This window comes from Apaloderma vittatum, unplaced genomic scaffold (assembly GCF_000703405.1).
Source record: "Apaloderma vittatum isolate BGI_N311 unplaced genomic scaffold, ASM70340v1 scaffold26538, whole genome shotgun sequence".
Lineage (NCBI taxonomy): Eukaryota > Metazoa > Chordata > Aves > Trogoniformes > Trogonidae > Apaloderma > Apaloderma vittatum.
The window spans coordinates 39,071-58,827 of NW_009731646.1; the positions used below are offsets into that span (position 1 = coordinate 39,071).

A 19,757-nucleotide genomic window follows, 5' to 3' on the forward strand; every position below is an offset into this window, starting at 1 on the left:
TTCCTCGAATTGATGTGTTGTAATTTTTTTTAGGCAGTATTACATAGATGTGGTTGCGACTTCTCCTAGGGCAGCAAGTAATTTCTTTCTGTATGTTTTCAGAGGAAACTTTCTGATTTGTCACCTTTTTATGAATACCGAAAACCTTTTGTTGAAAACTGGACGAGCTGGGTGTGTACAACGAGGGCCGTGGGATGGTGGAACCCTGTAGAGCTCTAGCTGGGACTAGTCCCACATTGCTTTGGACTAGTCTGCCATTTAATCCTCCTTAAGAAGCCTGGACTCAGCTTATCTTTATCTTGTACATTTAAATGATTTTTCAGCAACATGCTCTGCTTCTGTGTCCTTGGGTTTTTGGCACAGCACAGTTCTGCTCAGCTGATGGTAACTCGGATTATATACCGGACAGAGCCAGGCTTGGTGATAGCAGCCATTGAGCTGGGTTGGAGCAATGCGTTTTTTAATTTTTTTGTAAGTGAAAAAGGTCCTCGATGTCTTTCCAAGTGGTGAGTGTGTGCATCTGAATTCTGACTAGATTATTCAGAGAAAATCCAAGCTCACAGTATAATCCTTTGTTTCAAAGCTCAGTAGGAGAAGTGGTGTGCTGTGCTTTTTCACACTGGTAATTCACCTGCGGAGTCTTCTCTTCGTTTGTATTGGAAGGTAATCCAGGGGTTTTACAGGTGTAAACGACTCTAGCTGTACAGTTCCTACTGGCTGGGCTTGTCGAGCACACTTTGAAATACAAGTGCTAGAGCTGGGGCAGAAGGATGAAAGAAAGAGTGTGAGAAAGAGAGAAATGAAAACAGCAGAGGACCAGAGCGAGAGAAGAAAAAGACTGTGTGAGCGAGGCAAGAAATTTGCATTTAAACCATTTCCTTTTGTGAAATAGCAGCTTGGAGACCCTGAGCCTCTGATTCTCTCTCTCTCTCTCCATGGTAGGTATCACTTCTGTTGCAAGGCACTGACTGTGGGGTTGTCAGCAAATCCCACTTTCTAACAGAAAGATACTGTGGGGAGTGATAGGGTGGAATGAGCTCCCTTTTTGTAAGTTGAGGGGGGTCAGGAGGGGCTGGAGAGCCCAGGAGCACGCTGCAGGAGAGCGTTAGGCCATCCGGAGAGAACACTCCCACGTGCGGCAGAAGGAAGGTGGCACGTTCATCCCTGTTTATTCTTGTCTTCTTCCTGCTGCTTCATCCCAAGGGAAATCTGTTTTACTTGGTGTGTCTGAGAGTCTGTTACCGCAAAAGGTCGAGAGATCCCAGCAAGAAGCAGAAAGTGCTAATGGGGATGAAATTGAGACGCTTTGGCAAAGTGCAGTCATTGAAGGCTCTCTGTGGCATCCTCACCTCTGGCCAGCGGTGCTGTGTGACAAGAGGAGCACAAATGGCAAAACCTGAACGGGAGGAATTGCTGCTCAAAAAAAAACAAGAAGAAAGGGGGAAGAAAGAAGAAAAAACACCCAATGCACACACAACATGAAAGTGAGGGTGTTTTAGAAGGAGCAGTGGGAGCCATCTTAGATGAGTCTTGTCCTTTAGCATAGAGAGCACGAGCCTGAATTTTTTATTTAGGCTCCACGTGGCTTTTCTCAAGATGTTTGCCTGGGCAAGGGCTGAACAAAACCTCGCTTTCCTGAATACCAGGTAAACAGAAACAGTATTCAGGTCACACAGCAGTGAGTGATTCCTTCACTTGCTAAAGCTGATGGTGTAACACAAATAGAAATTGTAGCTAATGTTGCTGGAGCCCCATAAGCATACCAGGGTATTATGTACATCCCTTGCCATTATATTTTGTCATTAACTTAATACTGCAATGAAAAAGATTATGGAAAAATGCCTAATATTTATATTTTGCCCAATAATTAAATATTGCCGAGATGTGTTGGCTCATTGCTAATCATAATTAAAGTAGTTATTTCCATTTTCAGCTCAGACACACATGTAATTGAAATGTACCTGGGAAAGAATTGTTTATTTTCTCTAAATAATTAACAGCTATTGTTGCTGCACCAGGTGCTAACCTCGCGCTGTGTCCGATTGGGTTTGTCCTAGCACTGCTAATTCCCCGAGCTCCTGCAGGCAGGCCATCACCCAGCTCCAGCTCTGCACTCTGGGATCTGATCTCTCCACGAGTGAGAAGAGTTCACGAGGTGACAGGAGACGAGCATCTGGCTCTTTGATGGAATGTTTGAAGAGAAGGGAGTGAATTAATCACAAGTCAGCAGGGGCTGGAAAGCAGAGCTTGGTCTTGGTGACCCAAGGATCTCCCGCACGCAGGCTGGTGCGAACAAGAGAGGGGCTAAAAAAAGAGCTCAAGGAGGCTGAAACGGAGCAGAATCTGCTCCAAACTCGGCACACACTTCTGCACTAACCTTCTGCCCACTGTTTTAGTTCAGAATAGGCTCAGAGGAGAACTGGTTTGGTTGACCACACGTGTGAATCTCAAGGTAGGACTCATGCAGCTGACATGGGAAGCAGTCTGCCCTTTTCTTTTCAGAATCCAAAGACTTTTGTCATCCTTTCAAACATCCGAAGGACAATTTAAATCCTTGATGTTTGTTCCAATTTGGTGACTGGGGAGCTGGGAGTGAGGGACTAAATAGGCTTTCGTTTGGACAGAAAGAGAAGAACTAAGGTAGACTATGAAAATGTATTAAGAAGGTTCTGCATTTTGGGGAGCTTTCCTGTCCCTCCTAGCATAATGGGTTTGACTGTATCTGCATTCCTTAATCTGGGGATGTCTCACTGTGCTTTTCTAACTTATGTTTAAATAAAAGGCAAAGAGCCTAAGGGGACATTTTGTGATATTCCTTATGTCAGAGTAAAAGGCTTGGAGGCGTGTTCATAAGCCCACACTTTACAAATGCTTTTAAAAAGTTTTATCTTTAAATCAGTTGCTGAAATGACACTTTCTGACTGTTGCTTCATAGCCAGAGAGTGTGTTTAGAATAATGCCTTTATAGTACAACCTGAGGATTCTCCTAAGACATTTATATTATGTGCTTCTTTGGCATGTCTATGTGGAAGGATGCCTTCCTTAGGCTGTAGGCATGGGTTGCTTCCATGTACTCGTCAGCAGAGCCAGCGTTCTGCCTGTGAATGCATTTTTAATTAATCTTGGACTTGAACAAAAGTAGAGATGGCTGGCATCTCTTGTGCCTGACTGCTCCGCTGAGTTGTGAGTTGGTTTGAGCGATATTCACCAGCTGTTTTTTGTTTTAACCAGATAATGATGATTCTGACTTAGAGATTCAAGAGGATGAAGGATCTGATGGCAAAGTGGAAGGCAGACCCGTTATGAAGCAGCGCAACGCCACGGAAACACTACTGCAAGGTATCTGAGCCTTTCCTTAGTTGCTGTTATTCAGAAGGATATGCTGGAATTGAGTAACCTTAAATGTAAGAAGATGCTGTTGTCTTCAAGAATATCGATACTGTTCAATCTTCATGAACTGTAAGAGGACAGTGGCTTGTAGAGAAAACATAGTGCTTCCAAGGGAGCAAATTAAAGATAATTTACTGGAAAAAGTACTGTGTAAGACAGATCTTTCTGCTGTTTATGTGTGGTGGAACTCTGGTCAGAGCAGCTTGGAGCAATTACTGTCTGAGTGTCTGCGCTTCCCTTAGGTAGAAAAAGAAACATTCTCCTTAGTCTATAGTCAAGAAGGATGAAACCAGAAAATCAAGTCAGTTCTCCTTGGTGTTCTTGTTAGTGGTGAGTGATTCTGGCCATCAGAAGAAGTCTCTCTGGGATGTGGATGAAGTAGCTGTGGGGGTGGTTTCATGTGCCACAGCTTCTGCTGGAACCTGGTACTTAGAGAAGCTGCAAATACGTATTTTTTTTCCTGAGTTGAATTCTGCTCTGCCCTCTCTGGCTGAGACCAGAGTAAGAAGCTGAAGTTCTCAGATTTAAGCATTTTTATCCTTTTTTTGTAAAGCTTGAAATTTCTTGGTAAATACTAGAAAAAATAATGATCAGTAAGGAATGCAGTTTCTCAAGGAAAGGTTTGTTTTTAGAGTTTGACTGTAAGAGAAGACTTTCTCCCTCTGTAACAGGTATTCTAGTATGTTTTGCCATTACAGAGGCAAAATTCTCAGGGAGATATAATCTCTCTTATTAGGCCACTTGGTGTAATTGAGAAAAAACAGCACACTTTCACCTTCAAGAGTCTTTCATCAGGTTTGTCTAGATGCAGCAAAATTCAAACCAAATGCGGCTTTGACAGTATTGCTCCTGGTTTGAGTCTTTTAGCCAATTAAAGACTTGAAGCTGTAGGAGTTAGTCTCCCATGGAGCAGAGGAGAGCGTTAGCCGGGGCAGACACAACAGGCTGCCAGCCCCTGTGGTACAGAGAGAAAATCGAACCCTCGTTTCCCCATGCAGGAAGAGGACTAGGCAGTGGCAGGTTAAGGACAAACCTGTAACGTGCTGTGGGCTTGTGTCTCCTTTGAGTTCAATGCTTCTGGTTGAGCAGGATGATAAACCCAGTGTTAGGAAGCCAGGAAGGTTTTTGTGCAAGGAGGGAGCAGGCATGGGGGTGAGAATAAATGGCTGGGAGGGTAGTTGCCAACTTGACAGGGGCTGGCTTGCTGATTTTGTGAAATGACAACCTGCTTCATTATCACAGTAGCACAGTTACAGGCAGACCTTCTCCTTAATGGGGCTGGTTATAATAAATCCACATGTCAGTAACTGTTTGCTTTTGTAACTTAGAGAATGCATTGATTTATCGTCTGTAACTTTTAGTTTTAACATTGTTAATGTGAATAAAAATTCACACCCACTTTTATTCTGTCTGGCAATAGGTAAGTGAGGCTGTCACATAAATAAAATAGGTGCATGGACTTCCCTGAGGTCAAACCATGAGCTAGCGACAGCATGTGGAATAAGACTCTGTTTTGTCAGAGAGCCAAAGAAAATGAGAGAAATTCTCACCGTGTCGAAGGTCTTAACTCTCTGCAGTGTGAAGAACCTGAAACCAGGAGTTTGCAGCAGGATGGTTACTCTGTTTGGTTGTTCAGAGGGAACCTGGTCTGGTGGGAGGTGTCCCTGCGCACAGCAGGGGGGTTGGAAGGAGATGATATTTAAAGTCTCTTCCAACCCAAACCATTCTGTGATGTGCAGGGGAGTGGAGGCACGTGCAGCAGCTGCCTGCTCCTTGTTGGATGTCTTGTTCACACAGAGTTCCTGTGGCTGTCACCTACCTGATCTTTAACAACATGTTGTTTCTTTCCTTGTCTCTGGTTCCTAAAAGAAATTACATCTCTGAATCCAACACCAAGAAACGTATGCAGGTGCTTTTATCTTCACAAATACAAGATGGTAACAAATCTGCAGGTTTTCTCAAAATGCTGCGTTCTTCCCTCTTGTGGAAGTGAGTCTTGATAAATGTTCTTGAAGCCAAGTTCCAGGCAGCATTCAAATGCTGAGTGATCCCGTCCCTGATCTCTCAGCTGCTTCTTACTGGCAGTGCAGGTTAGTGCAGGCTCTGATCTCCCTCTTTGCTGCTTCCAAGTCACTCCCCACCTCACTCTCTTCAGAAACCCTAAAAAAACTGTGATCAGGATCTCCCTGCTGCTGCAGCCAGAGCATGTGGACTTCCATGTTGAAACCCAGATGTCTCATTGTGTGTGTTTGTTTTGATTTAACATCTGTGAAAGCGAGGAGACACGAGGATCTGGATGTCACACGTACTGTGCTGGTGGCAGAGGAAGAAGGCTGAGCCATAAGGAACAGGTCCGGCAAGGAGGTATTGGGCTGCACATTAGCAGGATTCAAGTTTTCTAGCTGTTGTCACGGGGGGAAAATTTCACAGATGCACCTGCTCTCCAAGCACCTCAGAGAACTTGACCAAACTGGTATTGCTCTCTGTGAGCTTTAAAATAAATTCCTTCCTTGTGAACTTCATCAGGCAGAATTTTGCTCTGACCAGGGCTTTGTACGCGTGGCGTGCGGTGGGTCCTTGTGACTGTGCTCCTGGAGTGAATATACTTCTCTGCTAAAGCAAATCAGGTCCTTATTGTAAACCTTATGAAAGCATTTTGGAGACTCAGATTAGTCTCTGCTTCCTTGTCTCTTTGGGTCAAGTGAGAGGGGAAAAAACAGTCAGCGCTGAAAGTTGAGCTACTGGGTCTGGCTACAAGTACTTGGAGGAGACCAGCCTGAGGAGAGAGCAAGCTGACACAGCTGTCTCTTCCCATTTTCCCGTATTTCTATGGGGATCTCTGCAGATTCCTGTCCTCCAGATAAGAGTCTGCAAAGTCTTTAGTTTCCTGACATAGCAGCTGCTGGACAACTTTATTACCAGACTCACATAGCTAGAGAAAGGAGAGCAATCAGATGTGTTTGGAAACACCAAAAAGAGGCTGTGATTGGAATTTACAGAATTAATTTATTTTAATTTGAAATAGAGCTTTCTCTCACCACCTCAGACAGCTCCTAACAGCTAGGTTGTCCTAACCTCTCGGGTTAAGCGTCGCTTCTTGCTGTCAGGCACAGGGTTAACATACACCCACCGCTGGGTCAGATGTAAATCATTCTAGTCCTGTGGATCCATTATAGGCAGCTGCACGGGTGAGTACAATGGCAAACATCACATGCAGAGGAAAAATGACAAATGCTTACAGGCTTAAAATCCTGGATGCACGTTCCCTTCTGATCTGTGGTGCCGCAGTGGCTGTAAACCGCGGCAATGCACTGAAATTAGATTTGGATTCAAAGGTGCAGTGAATTATGGTCCGTTCGTTACTAGCATTTTCCCTAATTATCACATTGTACAGCCTGTCGAGGCTGAATTCACATTCTCTGTAGGTAAACAACAGGCTCTTGCCCAGCTGCGCGAGCCTCTGTGGCCGGAGTGGTGCGGCACTAATGCCGCAGCCAGCTGGGCCCAGCTAAATTGAGCTCAGGAAATTTCAAGTGACAAACACCCACGTAACCTCCAGCTCTCCCTGTCCTGCACAGATGACTCCTCCGTTTCCTGCCTCCTCGCTGTACACGTGGAAACGCACTGCGGCTGTCAGCCACCCCTCGCTGCTCCCACGCACAGAAACTTGGGGGGTTTATGATCTGTGAGTTAAAGTAACGCTCCTGCCTTCGTCACAGAAGTGACCCAGGGTTCTGTGACAGCACCTGACGCTGCCGATCCCATGGTCACTTGTTCAAAGAGGTGCTCCTGGCTTAAGTGATGTGGGGATCAAAGTCTGGGTGGTGCCTGATTTTTGTTTTTCTTCAGATGTAAGCAGTTAGATGCCCCTAAGATGTCCTTACTGTTTCCACCAATGGAAGAGCAGCATCCTGCAGACCTTCTGTTACCATTAACTAAGCTCTTCCTGTGGCATTTCTGAGCTGTCCTTTTTCATCAGCGCTCCTTAGGTGGTATCCTTATTCTCTTCTATATTCAGGATCTCTCTCAGCGTCATCTTGTCAGTATATTTTAGAAGCTCCCTGCTGTTTTCTCCTTGGAGGTAGTAATTCTTTATCTAACACTTTATGCTGAACGTTTTACATAGCAAAACTTGTTAAACTCTTGGAGATGTGTGAGCTGGGCAATATGTGGTTCTGTGGTCATCTAATGATGTCAGTTGTAGTCGTCTCTGAATTCATCTAATTCTGATTTCATCTAATGATTTCAGTTGTAGTCGTCTCTGAATTCACGTACTTTAGTCTATATTAGAGCAAACGTCTCTAAAGCTTGAAGAGAGTTCCTCTATCCAGGAACCTTCTTATAATTCCATCTCCACGGCCTGCGTTATCAGCAACTAGATGGATAGAGTACGCTGCTCGTTATGTAATGGTTTAAGATCCTTTTAAGTTATCTGCCTTGACACAGCAAGAGTTTTTGGTGACTTCTGGTTGAGTTAACCAGCTTTTTGCTACAACTAACAAATCACTTTGCAAAGGGGATGAAAGGGACTGGTCTTCTTTTGTACTTTGAGAGGTACAGAAGGGGCATGATGGAATATATTTTCAAGTTATTTCTCGTGCAAAAAAAACCATAAATTATGTCTAGACTGGAAAAATCCGTATTTAGCATAGAGAAAACTAGTGATGGCAGAGGACGAACAGACGGCGAAATGTGGTGGTCACAGCAGGACTGTTAAATAGGTGTCCGGTTGGCGCTGAATGACTTCTGGTGGCTGCAGAGGGCAGGGCTGAGTCACCCACTGTGACTCCCACACAGACAGATGCAGAATTTCCCCAGTCACAAAGCTGCTGTACCCATTCCCAACACCTTCTGTGCTCCCTTCTAGCATAGGAAACTGTGCTGGCACCGCCCCCATTTCATATGGCCTCTACGTAGCCAAAAGCAAACAAAGCAAGTGTGGTCTCCCTTTCCAGTGAACTCCTGACAGCCTTGAGATCTTCACCTCCCTCTTCAGACTTAGGCACTCTAATAAGAAATTCTTGAGGGTGGCCTTGGCACTGCCTAGGACTCATTGGAGATGTCAGTCCCTACTGCAATATCAAAAAGGATCTGAGCACAGTGAGTTTTCTAAAGGACAGAAGGCTTACCACATGGAAAAGATGGACTTTTGTTCTCCGTGTACCAAAGCAGAGGAAGGAGTATGCCAGTTCAAAGAATTGTTTCAGTTGTTTCTAGATCATGTAGTCCAACCTCTCTGCTCAAAGAGCAGGTTTAGGCAGGTTGTCCAGGACCACATCCACTTGGGTTTTGAATACCTCTATGGATGGAGACTGCACAACTTCTTGGCAACCTTGGCCCAGTGTTTGATCACCCTCACAGTAAAAAAAAAAAAAAAAAAAAAAAAAGTGTTCAGATAGAATTTCCTATTTCTTCCTGTATCCATTGCCTCTTGTCCTGTCAGAGCTGTCATACTCTGAAATACCATCCTAACTGGAATTACTGTCAGCCTGCTACCTTCTCCTAAGCTGCAAGGCTTATAAGGGGCAAGGGGTGGTGTGGGAGGTGACCTTACATACATCGGGATCTCATCCTCTCACTGCCATTTGACTGGTCCTCTGAAATGTGAACTGGACTTTGTCTCTCAGTGTGAACCGTGAGCAAAGCTTTATGGTGATTCTCTTTGCTCTTGCAGGAAGAGCTGGCACACGGATCGTGGGAGCAATGCAAGGTGGAGGTACAGAGGAGGATGTAAGTAACCACCCCACATGCCGCTAGACCTTCTCTGACAGTGCTTTGGAATGACAGCCCTCTCCTCAGCTAGAGAAACACCTTTTTACCTTGTGAATCTTTATGCCCCCGGCCTGCTTTTCCCCTCCTTTCCTCCAGCTGACTGCTCTCATCTGCATAAACATATTTTCCTATTTTTCTTTTGCTCTTGGAGTCTCTGTGCACTGCCCTGTGCTTTAGCCTCAGCCTGTGGTGCTTAGCCAGCAGCACACGGGAGGCAGGAGTGCTGTTTTGTTAGGCTGTTGGGCAGATTGCTGGGAAGAGTGTAGCAAGAGTTGGATGTGTGGATCTGAATCCCCTAAAATTGTTTTAAAAACACAGTCCTTGGAGGCCTCTCTGGGGCCTGTACTAACAGCATCACACCTTCAGTCCTCCAGATAACGAGACAAGGATGAGAGCTGTTCCCTGCCTTGCAGGTAAAGCAGTCCCATGGCTCCTGGCTTTGCATCTGGTTATGGTTGACCCAGTGAGCGGGTTTGTACAGCAGGCACTTATTCTGAACTGCTGTGCTCAGCCTTTGGCATGCGTGGGCAATCTTCCTATGCCTCTGGGTGCTCCTAAGTGCCAGATCTGCACTGGGAACCTGAAGCCAGCTGCTGTGCTGTGGTTTGCATCCATAGAGTAAGCTCTTCCCAAAAAGATGCTGGCGTCCAAGCTGGCAACCAGGAGCAGCGAGGCTGTCCTGTTCCCCACGTGATGCTGGAATATCAGAGGGTGCTGGTTAGCACAGGCTTGAAACTGTGCTAGGAAGTAGTACAAACACTTAAAAACTACGACAGCTGTGGATTTGTGTTCAAACCTGTGCTGTCTGTTAATTTAGCAGTGTAGAAGTAGCCTTCCTTCTCGCTGTCCGGCAGACACCCTACTCAGTGCTGTCTGTCTCAATGAGAAGGGCACAGTATGTATTCAAACACCTCTGCACTCAGCAGAAGCCCTGTGCTGCTGGCAGATGATCTGTCTCTCTCGGCACTGCCCTGCCTTTTGCTGCCTTTGTAGCATAGAAATTAAGCCTCTCTGAAAGAAAGAATTTGCTTTTCAGAAATCCCTTCACAAAAGCCAATTGCAGACACCAGACCCTGGGGGAGCAGCGAAGCGCTGGCTTGGATCAGGAAGCAGAGGTTAATGGAGGTAGCATGATGCCAGGGTGTCCGGGAGAAGGTTTAAAATGAGAGGAAAGCAGGTGGAGGAATCTACCTCTACTGGACATAACAGTAGGAAAAATGCTGATGCTGGCCACCACATACAAAAGCTATTTGCTGTGGCTGGCTGACACCGCTGGGTTAGCCGTGCAAAGCTCTGGGCAGCCTATTTTCCTGCAGGCAGGGCCAGAGGAGAGAAGATACCTCCCTCTTAAGTGTTGGCTGAAGAGACCTGGAGGCACTATAGCAGTAAGGTAGAGTTAAGTCTCTCACTAGAGAGGAGCGAGCTGCTCTTCTTTCTGCCCATCCTCACCTCTTCTCTGGAAGGGAACTTCCAGACCGTGCTCTTCTGTTTACTTCTGCCAGACTGGATGTGGTTAAGCTTTCCGAGGAATGATTTATATCCTTGGCATTCAGACCCATTTCTGGGTGAAGTCAGGAGTGCCAGTGCTGTAGGTGAAGATGTTGTGACCTTAGTCATGGTGCTGCCTGATTGTCCTAGACCATTGCCAGAGTTGGATAGTCATCCTCTGCAATTCCTCTTCCCTTTGGACTTCCCTGTTTACAGCCTTCTCCCGTGTCTCCCTGTTGCCACAGCCCCAGCACATCCAGGTGTGGAAGACCAAGGCCTTCAAGCTTCTTACTGCCCTCGTCTGCAGCCACTTTAGTTGGTCTCATGGCTCTGCCCTCTTAACACAGCATCTCCGCAGGCACCAGGGCTGAGAGGCTCACTTAGGAACCCTTGCTGGCGTCTATGTGTCTGAGATCAGGGAAGGAAACTAGTGAGGATGATTTGAACCCCACAAAAAGTTAATGAGGTTATGGAATTGAGAAGAGAGCAGGCTTCAGCCTGCTTAAGAGCCAGCAGCTGCCTGCCCAACCTCTGTCATCTACTGATGTGGCACATGATGCCTGAGCTTTGCTGCCTTCTCCCTGCTCCCATTCTGATTATTTTCTGTTTTCTTTCATGTTCTTGTATTTTTTTTTTTTTTCCTCCCCGCTCTGCCTCTCCTGTTCTTTCCGCTCTGGCTCTCCAAGGGGAGATCTGCCCTAGCACGGCCAGGCACGTGCAAGATCGTCACCAAGGCACAGGTGAGTTTCTCTCCCGCAGTTAATTTCTTCCTCTAGGCCTTGAGTCTTTGGTCTCACAGTAGGCATCACTTTAAAGCTAAACACCCTGCAAGGTTTTTAATATGACAGATTCAGCAGAAGTCAGGAAGTTTGTTTTTTTCAGCCCCATGAAGTGTGAAAGGAGATTTGCAATAAATGGAATGGAGCAGCCACTGTCTTGCGAAGTGAGGAGCTGCTGGTGAAAGCCATGTGGGCCATTAGCTCCCAGAGGCAGTTGAGCTCTGGCTTTTTGTTATTTTGTTCCAGCCTGAACTGGAACAAAACCTCTTGCAGAACCTGCTGCTGTTCCCTTGAACCTGTCCAAATCTAGATCCGTAACACTCCAGACAGCCTTCCCCATAGCCCCGAGGTGTGTGATTGCACAGAACGCAGGGGAGGGAGCAACTTCTGTCAGCCAGCAGTGCCGTCCTTCACTTTTGAGCTGGCAAAGCTGCCTTGTCATCCGAGAACTGAATTGGTCCTGAAATCTGTTTGCTTTCCTGAAGGACTCGGGGGATTGTGAGATTGACCTGGATGAAGATGACGAGGAGGAGGATGATATGGAAGATGACAGTCACCGAGCAAGGAAGCCAGAGCCACCAGAGGAAAGCGATAATGACTTCTGACCCTTTTCTAGCAGGACCAGGAGGCATCTGGAAATACAAACTCTGGAGAACAGGCAGGCAAGGAGCTAATACCTTGCCAGTGGAAAACTACTTGTCAGCATGTTAAACGTTCATTAGACGTTCATTAGACGTTCATTAGACGTTCATTAAACTTGAAAATTAAACCTGGATTGTTGGTCTTGTGACTCTCAAAGCACAAGCAGTTTATCCGTAATGAGAATTGCAGTAATGTGGAGTGTGGTTATTTCCATAATTGCATTAAAACTGGCCCTTGTGCACTGCAGTGCCAAAAATTGCACACTAATGAGTATTGTGCACCTAATTTCCCTGCATTTTATTATGTCCAAACAGTTATTTTTGGCTTAGTAAAGCTGGGTGGAAAACTACTCTGGGAACACACTTCAATTGTTTTTTTGAAATCTAGCTTAAATCTATTTATGCTAAACAGATCCTTTACTTAATCGAAGGCTCTCCTCCACAAAGATCAACACCAGTTGCACTAACGAAATGGGAAACTGGTGAAGGGGTCTTCAAATACCACCTTCAGTCCAGCATTTCAGCTGTGTCAGTGAGAATTGTTCTCAGACTTCAGCAGACTGTGCTTGAGTGTTCTGAGAGCAGCCAAGGCAGCACTGTAACTAAATCCCAAGGAAATTAGCCTTTCAGTTATGCTGATACTTCTGGGGCAGACTGAGATTTAGGCACTTCAGGTGGGCCCAAAGTTGGGCTTTTGTTCAGTGGGTTATACTGATGACATCAGTGAGAGTGTATTCAGATGAACGCAAAAGCTGGAGGTTGTCTAGCATGTTACAGCCCCTTTTCTTTTAGCTCTACTTTACTATTACAGTTTTTCTTCATGGGAGCAGAAATCAGGCTCGGTATGAACAGTTCATTCTGGTGTGTGTGTCTGTCAGGGCAGGCAAGAATTCAGACTGCTTTGCTTCCCTTCCATTACATCAGCAAAAGTATTTTGCTTTCCCCCTCATCTGATATCTAGAGTCAGGTCTGATCCCTCTGTTGTTGTGCTGAAGGAAGGAATACATACGAGTTACTTGAACAAACAGGAGTTTTTTCATCTCTCAGTGTCTCTGATGCCAGCATCTGCCGTGCTGGGGCAGATCTCCCTTTGGAGAACCAGAGTGGAAGGATCAGGAGGCACAGAGCAGGAAAAAGAAAATACAAGAACACAGAAGAAAACACAGAGTAACCAGAGTGGGAGCAGGGGAGAGGGCAGCAAAGCCAGGTACAGCCAGGCATCATGACAGTGGAACTGTCACACCCCATCGGCAGAGCTCAGAGCTTGAAATGTCACGTCAAGCTGGGACAAAATTTACAGGTAAACGCAGCACAGGTTTTCTGTGGTAATGGGACATACGTGGGTGCAGTGATGTGCTGAAACACACACAATCATACAGGCTTGAGCTGAACTGGCTGACAGTTAGGACACTGCACCCTGCAAAGATAATTAATATTTTGCACCTAACCTCAAAGAAAGTAGACGGAGAAGATGCTAGTCTTAGTGTTAGAGCTGTCCGGGTGGTCCTGTGACAGCTGGTGACAAAGCGTGTGTGCTCGCCACATCCCTCTCCCAAGGGACGAAAATGTCCTGAGTTTAGGACCTAGTCTGAAAACGCTTTTCCATGTTACACAGGGAATCTGTTCTGGTCCTGTGTGCTGATATGTACCTGACCCGTCAGAGCGATCTCCTGCTGGATTGGACCCAGTCTACAGGTCTGGGCTGTGGTTCCAGTTACAAATTTCTGGTTTTTTTCCTGTGTTGTAGGCCACAATGGAAACCTAATTTAATATGTTGTGTGCACAGAACCAGAGCCTCTTCAGGCAGCACTGCCACCTAGCCTGTCAGCACAGCCTGACGGGTTTGCAGTGTGGGTTACTGCAGCAGGCTGGATCGGCAGCACTGTTAGCAGCCACCTCCCGCCCGGTGCCAGTGAAAATGAGCGCTTGAGCTTTCAGCTCAGTAGTATTTGTATATAGCTGGGGGGATATTGATGTGTACAGACAGATGAAATCTATTTCAAATTGCTGTTACCCCCCTGTTTTCTCGAGCTCCAGGGCATGGGAGGTGGCTCGGGGTTGTTGATTGCTCTCTCGACTGGTCTTTCAGGTGTTTCAGCTCAGGGTTGGGCACAGGTTTGGGCAGAGCTGGACTTGAGCCCCAGTCTGCCCTGAAATAGTGGTGAAAGAGGTAGGACTTCAGTCCCACAGTGTCACTGAGTCCTGTTGGAGAGTGTGTGCCAGCAGCTGACGTCTCATGGAAGAGCTGTGAGCCCTCTTATCACACCAGTACAGGTACAGCAGCCGGGGCAGCAGAGCACAGTGCCCCCTGAATGTCCCATGTAATGATCCACAACAGAGACAGAAAGGCAGCCCAAGGCATCTTCTCAGCTAGGAACCCATTTATTTTCAAATATGTACGTATCGCACAGCTCAGCCCAGCATTTCTCGAGGCTCAGCCCACAGAGGTCTCTGAAGCGATCGCTCACTGCCTGGCAAGCAGCAGCAGCGTCTCGGTGTGGGCTCTGGTGGAGTGGGGAGATGGAGCAGGGGCTGGAGGGGTCTCTGGGGGGCTTTTGCATAGTTTGGCTACCTGTCCGCCTACAAACCTGGCACCTTTGGGAGAGTCACAGGGTCACAAAGGCATCACCTGGCACCTCGGCTTTCAGCAGCCGCCTGCCGAAAAGGTGACCTGCTAGAGACAGATCCCACCTGCAGCTGGGATGTCAGGAAGACACATCCCAAGGTCACACAATTTGTCACTGGTGACAAGAGCAGGAGTCCCAAGAACTCGAGAGGCAGAACTTCATGATAAGGCAGTCCCAGTGCAGCAGTGAGACATGGGTGCTGGAGATGGCTCGTTCTCATGCTGTTCCTCTTAAGTTCATCCTCCCTCTCCTCCCGTTATCCTGAGGGCTCTTTGTGTCCCAAGCTCTTTCTAGATGGTTCCACTCCTGTGCTTTGGGTTGCCTGTCTCTTTATCAAAGAACACTACCAAACACTTCAGCCATGCTTGGCCAGCACCAACCTATTTTTGAGGCATGACAACAGCACAGATTGCTCTCGCTGCCTGGGACCCTGTTCTTCGGTGCCCAGGTCCAAAGCACCGCTCTCGTATGAGGAAGGAAACGGCAAACCTCTCGTCTCTCTCTGGGATTTCAAGGGGAACCGGCAGGACTGGGCTGCCTTTAGCCAGGGGAGACAGGGCTGCAGCCTGTGTTTCTCCTGGGATCCTTGCCAGAAGCAGAGAGAGAGGAGCTGGTGCTGGGAGTGGAGCCCTGGAGCCCCGGCTGAGGTGCTGCAAGGTTTGCCTGCAGCAACTCGGGCTGGAATAAGAGCAGAGCTCCAGAGCGGTCAGGATGAGCCCAATCTGGGGCAGGGTCTGAGCGCAGCACTGGAACTCTCTGGAGATCGCAGGAGGAGTCGCTGCTGTCAGTGATGGTAGCTAAGTCACCCACAAAAACAAGGGCTGACATGTGGGATCTTCCCCCTCCTCCTTCCTTTTTGCATTTCATCCATTCCTTGAGGCTCCTCCAAGGCCTGGATGAGCAGGGACATGGGCTTACATCCCTCAGCTTTTGACGATAGCAAATCTCGACCCTCGTGCACTGCTGGTCTGGAGGCCCCAGGTGCTCCTGGGCTGTTCCAGGATGCTCAAGAGCTCTCCTTGCCCCAGTTCTCCTCCCTGAGATGGGCAGACGGAGGGCTGAGCACCTCCCTGCAGAGGCACGCTTGCCGAAGGAACCCACTGGGCCACCTCCTCGCTGCAGCCTGGCATCCTCACACGTCCACGACACAGTCAGGTGAGTTTGTCCGGATAGCGTCGGAGATCATCTTGGCTCCTGACTGACCGATGCGGTTCCCCTGCAGGCTGGGAGCAAAGAGGAGAGGAGTTCAGGCTTGGGACATGAGGCAGAGCATGATCCTTGGTGGATACAAGAGATGCTCCCAGCTTTGCACCAGCAGCCAGCGTCATCTGTGCCCTCCCCATGCCGTCCAGGGTCCCAGGTCACAGGGGACTCTGGGTTTGAGAGCCCAGAAGCAGACAAGTGAGAAGCTGGAGAACAAGTCCCTGAGTAGCTGGACAGGCTGAGCCAGCCCATCCCTGTGATATTTTGGAGAGTATTTGGCTTTTGGGATGGTTCTTTGCCCCAGAGACAAGCTGTGGGAAAGGTCCCCGGGTGGTTTCTGTGGTCTCCCCCCTCCCTGTGTTACTACCCAGTGTAGTGGCCACTTACTTCACGTAGGTGAGGCCGTGGTTGCCCCTCAGCGCGGTGGCAATGCAGATGGCTCCGTCCATGCCTAGGGAGTTTTCCTGCAGGCTGCGGGAGGTGGGAGGGTCAGAAAGCAGTGGCCAGGGAGATATGGCCACCAGGAGGGAATGTGTGCCATGGGTGTGGGCATTGGGAAAAACCACAAGATCAAGGGTTTGTCCCAGTGAGAGCTCCTGGCCTGGCCATCCCCTCACTGCTCCCTCCAGGAGGGTCTGGAAAGGCTCCTTCTGGCTCATCCTGGGGAGCAGGATACTCACTTGAGCCGGCGGAGGCTGCGGTTCACCTTCAGCGCATTGGCCATCGCCTTGGCCCCTGCCACGCCAATGGAGTTTCCCCGCAAGCTGTGAAGAAAGGCAGGAGGTGAGGAAGGAGAGTCCAGGATGACTCTGCGCTTTTTATGGGTGAGAGGAGGAGGCTGGAGAGGTGGCTCTCCACCAGCGAGTCAAGGGACAGGCAAACTAAGTCTAGAAGGATGCAATGTAAGGGGGGAAGTGGTGCTGAGCTAAGGGCCAGGGCCTTGGACTCCTCTAAGCAGTGGCATCACAGCCATGGGGACTTGGTGGCCCCACCAAGCACTTACTCCAGGATCTGCAGGCTCTTGTTGACTATCAAGGCTTCCGCTAGGGCTTGGGCACCAGCTGCACCAACTGAAGCCACTTGCAGGCTGCAAGAAAACCAGGACGCTTCAGCACGTCATGAGATGGCTGTGATGCCAAGGCCCCACCACGGCCTGGATATACTCACTGGAGATCTGCCAGGGTTGTGTTGACCTTCAGTGCGGCAGAGAGGGCAGCCATTCCCTCGTCTCCGATGGCATTCTCCTGCAAGCTAAGACAGGCAAGTGCTGTGTCTGCCCACGGCCTGGGCACCCGGGAGCAGGGAGAGGGGCAGTGAGCAGAGGGCACAGTGTCCTGATCTTTACCAGATATTTGGAAATTTTCCCAGTGGGCTTTTTCCAAACCACCCCAAAAGCTTTTTGTTTTCTCAGAGGGGCTCCTGGGCCACTCATGCATTTAGAGCATCCCTAGCCAGGGCCACATAATGGGGACACAGGAGTGCATGAAGGAAACAGTGGGCAAAGCCACCTCCCCTGGAACAGCCTGATGGCAGAGTCGTTGCGCAGGTCCCAGTAGGGAGACACTGCCCAGGACCTCGTGTCCCCACTTACTCGAGGCTGGCCAGGCTGCTGTTGGACTGTAGTGCTTGTGCCAGGGCTGTGGCAGCTTTTGCCTGGATGAAGTTCCACTGCAAGCTGCAAACAGGATAAAACAGGAGGTGAAGCACAGGGTTGTGAGGACATCCCGATCCCTGCAGGCTCAGCACCCATCTGCTCCCAACCAGCGCGGTGGAGGCTGGGAGGTGACCCACGTACAAGACCCCATGGGTCCATCTGTGGCAGAGCACACCTCCCATGGAAGGGTGACCTGTTCTCACAGCCTGGAGGGGCTGAGACCCAGGAGCAGTGTCCCTGCCCCGTGTCCATGTAAGGAGTTTCAAACCAAGCCAGATCCAAGAGGAAACTCACTGGAGGGATGTGAGTGCCCGGTTCTCTTTCATCGCTAAAGCGATGGCCTTGCCACCTTCATCGTACAGCAGGTTTGCTGCTAAGCTAGAGGCAGGGGACAGAGGATGCAAGTCATGCACACGAAGTTGGGACAACTCCAGCGACGCCACGCAGTGGCGTGGGTGCCCTTCTCGGGCCTGTGGGACTTACTCCAACTTCCTGAGGGTCCTGTTGGTCTGCAGGGCACGAGCGATGGCGGGACCCCCCTCCTTGCTGATGGAGTTCTCTCGCAGGCTGGGAAAAGAGACCGGGCTGGGGAGAAGAGCCTGAGGCAGGACATCAGCTGCTCCCGCACAGCCCCCGTCACCCCCTGCTCTGGGGCTGAGACCACCTATTGCGAAAGCAGCCTGTCTGACCTGCATCCCCATCAACATCCTCATCTCCATTCCCTGCATCTCAATTATCTACACCTTCGTTTCCCACATCTCCATTCCCTGTGCACCCTACACCAATGCCCATCAGGGTTTTTTCGCAGCCTCACATCCCTGCTGCCATCATTTCATTGCAAGATGTGGCTGAACAGATGCTGTCCTGAGGGGAGATAGCTAATGATGGAGAGAAGATGCTTCCAGCTGGGGAATGGACAGAGACTGCCTTCAGCATCCCACTTGTGGAAACAACCTGGCACAAGGATAAGTTCTCACATCCTGTGTCCCAGCAGCAGCTTTTGGCCAGGGTGACCAGAGGGACCGTCACTTACTTGAGGTTGATGAGTCCCTTGTTGAAACAGAGAGCTGCTGTCAGCGCGGTGACCCCAGCGCTGCTGATGGAGTTGCTCTGGAGACTGAAACAGAGAAGGGCATAAGGTTGGGTCAGTCTTGGCATCGCAAGTAGGTTGTGGGATCGTGTTTGGGGTCAAAAGTCAAATCTTAATGAAATGGGCATCTCCCTGCCCCGGGAGGCTGGTGGGGGAGTCAAGGTTAAAAGAACCAGCCAAGGTTCTATTGGGCAAGCAGGAGAGCAGGCATGGAGCAGGGACTTACTCGAGGCTTTGCAGGCTGTGGTTCACCTTCAGAGCTTCGGCCAAGGCAACCGAGCCGTGGTCTCCTACCGAGTTGCTGGAGAGTCTAAGACACGAGAGGAAGAACAGGTGTTTAGATCTGCCCACAAAGAATTCACTTTCCCCAGGCTCCTTCTGCTCCAGCAATAAGTGGGAACATGCCACAGTGTCGTTTCCAACATATATACACCTTTATTCTTGCATGTTGGTTTTGAGCTGAAATAGCTTTTACATGTGTCCACAGGGCCTGGAGACCTGCTGCTTGCCTCTGCTGGAAGGAAGACTTGGCCTCTCGATTCTTCACATCACCCTCAGAGACATGGAGAACATCTCTGCAGGGTCATTTCAAAAGCAGCGCTGCAGTCCTTGCCCTCCTCCACCCACACCAACCCCCCTGGACAAAACTGGCACGGTCCATCCTGCCTGCGTGGCGTGTCCCAGCCCCCTGCCCACCGCTCTGGCCTGCAGATCCCAGGAGACGTGGTCATCCCTCCGCCTCGTGTTGCTCTTACATCAGCTCCTTCAGGCTGCAGTTCTGTTTCAGTGCCTCTGCTATTTTCCTGGCACCGTGGGCTCCGATGGCATTTTTCTGCAGGCTGGAAAGGTGAGGAAGGCACTCATGAATATCGGGTGGCACGTCCCTGCCAGTGGCACATCTGTCTGTTAGGGGGACAGCAGGTCCCGGTCACTCACTGCAGGGTTGTCAGCCTGTGGTTGGTCAACAGGGCCTCGGCCAGGAAGGTGGCACCATCCTCCTTGATGGTGTTGTGCTGCAGGCTGCAAGGAGAGAGGAGTGAAGCCGTGCACGGCTGCTTCTGCAGAGGTGTGAGGGGGGTGCAGGGTGGCGGTCACCAGCTCTGGCATTTCCTT

The 19,757-nt window shown here is 49.1% G+C and overlaps 2 protein-coding genes across 2 annotated transcripts in view; one reads left to right on the forward strand and one right to left on the reverse strand.

Moving 5' to 3' along the window:
- Window positions 1-12,034, forward strand: part of CLUAP1 (clusterin associated protein 1) — a 50,831-nt gene extending 38,797 nt beyond the window's left edge. Inside the window, exons 9-13 of the mRNA XM_009875274.1 lie at window positions 2,587-2,592; window positions 3,232-3,339; window positions 9,065-9,120; window positions 9,907-9,909; window positions 11,915-12,034. Of these exons, the coding sequence (XP_009873576.1) occupies window positions 2,587-2,592; window positions 3,232-3,339; window positions 9,065-9,120; window positions 9,907-9,909; window positions 11,915-12,034 (293 nt within the window). The remainder of the gene's footprint in view (window positions 1-2,586; window positions 2,593-3,231; window positions 3,340-9,064; window positions 9,121-9,906; window positions 9,910-11,914) is intronic.
- Window positions 12,035-15,829: 3,795 nt separating this feature from the next.
- Window positions 15,830-19,757, reverse strand: part of NLRC3 (NLR family, CARD domain containing 3) — a gene marked incomplete at its 5' end in the record, with an annotated part of 8,545 nt that continues 4,617 nt past the window's right edge. Inside the window, 12 exons of the mRNA XM_009875275.1 lie at window positions 15,830-15,920; window positions 16,288-16,371; window positions 16,581-16,664; window positions 16,904-16,987; window positions 17,068-17,151; window positions 17,492-17,575; window positions 17,849-17,932; window positions 18,038-18,121; window positions 18,588-18,671; window positions 18,871-18,954; window positions 19,400-19,483; window positions 19,581-19,664. Coding sequence (XP_009873577.1) covers window positions 15,830-15,920; window positions 16,288-16,371; window positions 16,581-16,664; window positions 16,904-16,987; window positions 17,068-17,151; window positions 17,492-17,575; window positions 17,849-17,932; window positions 18,038-18,121; window positions 18,588-18,671; window positions 18,871-18,954; window positions 19,400-19,483; window positions 19,581-19,664 — 1,015 coding nt within the window. The remainder of the gene's footprint in view (window positions 15,921-16,287; window positions 16,372-16,580; window positions 16,665-16,903; window positions 16,988-17,067; window positions 17,152-17,491; window positions 17,576-17,848; window positions 17,933-18,037; window positions 18,122-18,587; window positions 18,672-18,870; window positions 18,955-19,399; window positions 19,484-19,580; window positions 19,665-19,757) is intronic.